We start from the raw sequence: 5,079 nt of genomic DNA on the forward strand, positions 1-5,079 counted from the left end.
CCTTGATTCGTGTATACTATTATGAATAAACTCACTTCAAATGACATTTTTTTATTTAATCAATTTAATTAAAAGGCCATAATTACTTTTGAGATCAATCTCAACCTTGATTCATGTATACTATTATGAATATCCTAAAATATTCCATGGAAGTTAAATTCTTTCATTTAATAATATAGATCATTTAGATCATGTAAAGCCTAACCCATGCAGGAGATTTGACCCGATGACCTCCCGACTAGCAAGGTACTTAACAATGGGAACTCAACCAACTTAGCTAATCCTTAGGGCTTAAATTTCTAAATCACCTATTCCAAAATAAACATATAATTAATAAAAACAAATACTTAATTTACATAAATACAAATACTATTTCTTTTTTCTTTTTAAGCTTAGTGAAACTACATCTTTATCATATATAATATATCAAATACTATTTTTTTCTTTTCTTTTTAAACTTAGTGAGACTACATCTTTATCATATACAATACGAATTCACAAAAAACCTTAACAAAATACAACATCAGCACTTATCTAAAAACCCATAAACAAAAACACATACTAAATTTATATAAATATTTGCTATTATTTATTAAGAAATTTTATAACATCAAATTGAAGATAGAGCATATACTCTTCCATCTTTCAAACCTACACGCGAGGAACATCTCATGTACACTTCCATCTTTCAAACCTATACACGTGGAACACGTCACATCTATATAGTATAATTTCTACAACAGCGAGAAGTCCAGAATTGCGGAATATTATATTGTGTTTACTGTACACTGGAACGCGTGTAGACAACCAAATCTTTGACTTCCGTCATATAGAGACTACCAAATCGCCTTCCTCCTCCTGAAACCTCGATTCATAGCGATGGATAATAAAATGGAGGTCAATGAAAAATCCATAATTCAAGTAAGGATTGGACAGCCTTTAACTGAAACATCCTTCGCTCGGGGACAGGAGGCTAATGGACAACCATCTAACTTCTCTCCCCACCATTTTAACGAAATGTTCTCTGATCCCAAACAAACGTAAAGAAGAACGCCCATGAATGCCAGACCAGCGTCCAACCCTGCAGACAGCACGTAGTTATGGCGTTGCCACCATTCTCTTCGGTATCTGTACATCACAAAGCTGAAAGCAAATCCCACAATCAACCAGCTTGTGAAGTTCACAGCAGTTGCAGGTGGCAGCAATCCCGTGGCTCCAATCAGGACTGGCATATTGATATATTTTATCCAAGTTTTGGCCGGCCATAGCTTATGCAGAAGCCATGCCAAGAGAGGGGCTAGAGCTCCGAATAGAAAAGCCCAGTTAACAGCATAATAGGGGCCAAGGTTTCCGAAAATCCTCCTGGGGCCGATCAACCCCCACACAACGGATGCATCATAGATGACTTGATCCATTGGACAAACCCATGGACTGCCACGCGGAAGAAGATTTGTGTTGCAGATATGAGGAACGCTCTCAATCAACCACCATGCGGTTAACAAGTATACCACTGCAGCCACGATGGTCCCTGCCATCTGCACAACGTCTTATTCGTTAAAATCAACATAATCTCAGGTAAAGTTGTGTAATTTTATTGAGTTTAGAGGTTTATTTTACAATCTAGTATGATGCCGAAAAGCGTTCTTTCATCAAAATTTTAAATATAATGTGTAAAAATTTCCATTCATCAAAATTAAAATTTTAATCACATTAACCAAAATAAAAAATTTAAAAAACCCTAAAAATAAAAATATTAAATAACTATACTAAACATTTATATAACATATATTTATAAAAAATTACACTTAAAAAATTGAATCCCTCTAAATTTATATTAAATCAGTATTTAAAATAGATTTATACTCATCTAAATATTATAGTCGACTGAATCAACAACCGAAATGGTTTTTACTTGAGTCAAAAACATGATACGTGGAGGAATCTTCATGTAATGGCCGAGTTTGAAGTCTTGAAGAAAAGTGAGAGCTTGGCTCATTGTAACGTCACTGTAAATCTTGAAGCAGATATTGGCCACTGGTCTGCCCGGTGAAATATACCCGAAAATATATTCAGAAATAATGTTCAGACCAGGCCTCTGCATTATTTTCCAAATATGAGATCAGGCCTAGGCGAATGAAGAAAATTTTAATTATATATACAGACACACAGAGACAGCATACCTGATTGGTGGTTGCCTTGATAATACCAATAGGAAGAGTGAAGAAAAAGGCAAGAGAACAGGAAAGGAGCACTCCCCACCAGCGTAACTGAACCTGCTCTTTGAAGCCTTCGCAAACAGCAATTGTAATCATGACTGTGAAAATGAGAACGATGATAAACCACCAATGCGGGACTGCTTTATATTTTCTCATGAGCCGAGTGTGCACATCTACTTTCTGGGCTTTCAAGGCTTGCGATGTAAGAGTACTCCAAATTTCTCTGCCATCACATATAACTTCTATCAATTCAAGAAAAAAACTTAAGTATAAGTAAACATGTCAAAGCGACAATTAGTTCGTGATTAGTTCTTACTTTCCATGGAAAAGGATAGCATGCGTGACTGTGGCAGCCAATGCAGCGAAACCTATGCCATAGGCGAAAACCATGAAAGTACTCAAATGCAAAGGGCCATACTCCTTATAGGCTTGTAAATCTAAGTGAAAATGGGAATCCACTATCTTAGAAATGTTGTAGATCCCCCCCGTAGAGGTGAAGAGGTCCTTGGAAAAAATAGGGAAGGTTTTCGCATTATAAACGTTAAACCAATATGCGAGAGGGTTAATTACATACATAATCAGCAAAAAGCCTACTCCCACATTGGCTACAGCGAACCAGGGTGCGGCCAAAGGGCTTCCTAGATATGCAGATATGGTGGACCAGTCTAATCCCACAGCACCAACTCCCAGTCCCCGAAGGCCTGAACCGATCTGTTGGGCAATGACAGAGTGGGGGAAGGTCCAGCACAACCATGAAATGGAGGTCAACATGGGGAAAAGATAACCGGGTAGAATGTAAAATGCAAAGCTGCAGATCATAACGGTTATAAAAAATTGAATTCGCGTTACTCCTGCTTTGGGTCTCTTGTCCTTCTCGTGAAGCGCTCTGCAACAAAATCTCCATGTCACAAGGTAGGCTAAAAATTGCCGAAGCAGACTGTAATCTATGAACATTAGAATGACATACCTGAATAAGGAAACTTGGACAAGATTTGCTGGCCACCACATAATAGCTGGCTCTACCAAATACCTGCGGAATATGCCAGCCCATCCAAACCCCAATACCTACAATGCAATGTTATTATGTTCCAAACATAGCCGATCAAATGTGCAGAGTGATATAAAAGTGGATCAATGTGTAGAGTGAGTGATATTAAAGTGGGGAATTTAGGTAAATAAATTTCAAAAAAAAATTGAATCATATTTTTATGATAAAAATAAATTATTTTCCATTTTCAATTTACCCTACCCATTAAAACTCAAAATAAACCGTTGATAACCCTACTTGGGATTTGAAAGTGGATTAAAGAGGTTCAATCAAGCATTATCACCTGAGATGTGATGATTATCAAGAGCCCAACTGGGAAATCAAGATTTCTTCTGTAGTAGATTTTAACAATGTTTATAATGTGAATTGCTGTCACCGATGTGGCTCCAGCACCCGCAAAGATAGTAATGAGCACGTGCTCTTTCAGATTGAAGGGTCCCGGATTCAGGCAAAATTCAAATCTGGTCCAGGGTAGCCGATAAGTTCTCTTAGGCAGTGCTGCTGCCATAAAACGCCCTATTGGTAGAACAGCTATTTGCGCTGAGACCCCAGTGATAGTAAGAGGTTCTCTTCTGTATGAGAAGAACTGATTGAGGAACGAGAGTGTAATACATGAAAGCAATCCGAGCACCCACACCCTGAATGTAAACACTGGAAGAGAAGGATCATCGGATGTGGGTACCGTGAAGGCCACTTGCTCAACTGTGGAATTATCTTCTTCGCCAGTATCAGCTTCTTTATGATCCATTTGATCAGTAGAATTATATGGTCCCCCTTCTTCTTTATTAGGCGATATGGTAGTCTGTTTGGATTCCAGAACTGCATCACAGGCAATATAAGTTGCATTATTAGTCGTTCTCTAACCACTTTGTTACATCTATATGCAGATGCGTAAATAAAAAGATTTGTTGGTAGTTAGACATTTTTATCAATCTACAACTACCAGAGCCATATCTATTTTCAGTTATTCATCCAAAACGATTAAGCCCCACAGAAAATGCTTCTCTCGGCTTCAGTCCATGCTATACCTTCCACTACCCACTACGCAATCAAATACATATATATTAACAGGAGTTTCTGATAATTGAAGTCATGCTTTGTAAATGGAATGAGCGGACATACGAGGAGTTATTGAATTCCCTGCCATCCCCTCTCCTCTTCTTGCCTTTCTGCAATTGGAATACAGAAAGAGAAACTACACCAGCAAATCTGGTAATGTTGTCAAAAAGGAGGCTGTGTGTTAGTCAACATGTGAGAGTAAGAACCATCCCTGATTCCAAAGCAAACTTCGTCAAAGTATTCACAGCGCTCAACCATCGCTATGTATATGTTATAAAATTGGCCCCAAATTTAGTATTATGATACACGTGCAATGCTATTTCGATGTGTTAGCTGTTGAAATGAGAGCTATAAAATCGTTTTCAATGCATCACTTTGAGCTAGTACGATTTAAAAAAGTTTTTGGAATAATATTGGAATTGGAATAAGATGGAAATTTTAATTTTATTTTTGAATAGGTGTTTTAAAATTTAAAAATAATATCAAACAATTTGGGATTAAAAAATTAAGATTAAAGTAGAGGAAATAATTATTAAAAAAATCAAAGAAAGTTTAGTTGAGTAGAAGAGAATATTTTAATGATATAAGTATGAATTAATTTATAACTATTTAGTATCATTTTGATGATTTTAGAAATCACATTTTTTCCAATGGGATGTATTCATGTATTTAGAATTTAGATTTAATTTTTAATATTTTTGTTTTTGTTTTTTTGAAATAAATGTTTTGTATTGCTTTCAAATTTGGTAGTACCTG

At 36.4% G+C, this 5,079-nt stretch overlaps 1 protein-coding gene across 1 annotated transcript; it reads right to left on the reverse strand.

The window, feature by feature from the left end:
- Positions 1–853: 853 nt before the first annotated feature.
- Positions 854–4,411, reverse strand: LOC149189342 (oligopeptide transporter 7-like). The gene is made up of 7 exons (XM_089413193.1): positions 4,387–4,411; positions 3,548–3,999; positions 3,184–3,281; positions 2,533–3,102; positions 2,181–2,439; positions 1,913–2,095; positions 854–1,535 (listed from the first exon to the last, which is right to left on the reverse strand). Exons 1-7 carry the CDS (start codon positions 4,409–4,411, stop codon positions 918–920), a joined length of 2,205 nt encoding a protein of 734 aa, XP_089269319.1. The 3' UTR covers positions 854–917.
- Positions 4,412–5,079: the final 668 nt, after the last annotated feature.

The sequence above is a fragment of the Pinus tabuliformis genome, chromosome 3_1 (assembly GCF_031772625.1).
Source record: "Pinus tabuliformis cultivar Carrire ecotype Pingquan chromosome 3_1, CPIR1, whole genome shotgun sequence".
Lineage (NCBI taxonomy): Eukaryota > Viridiplantae > Streptophyta > Pinopsida > Pinales > Pinaceae > Pinus > Pinus tabuliformis.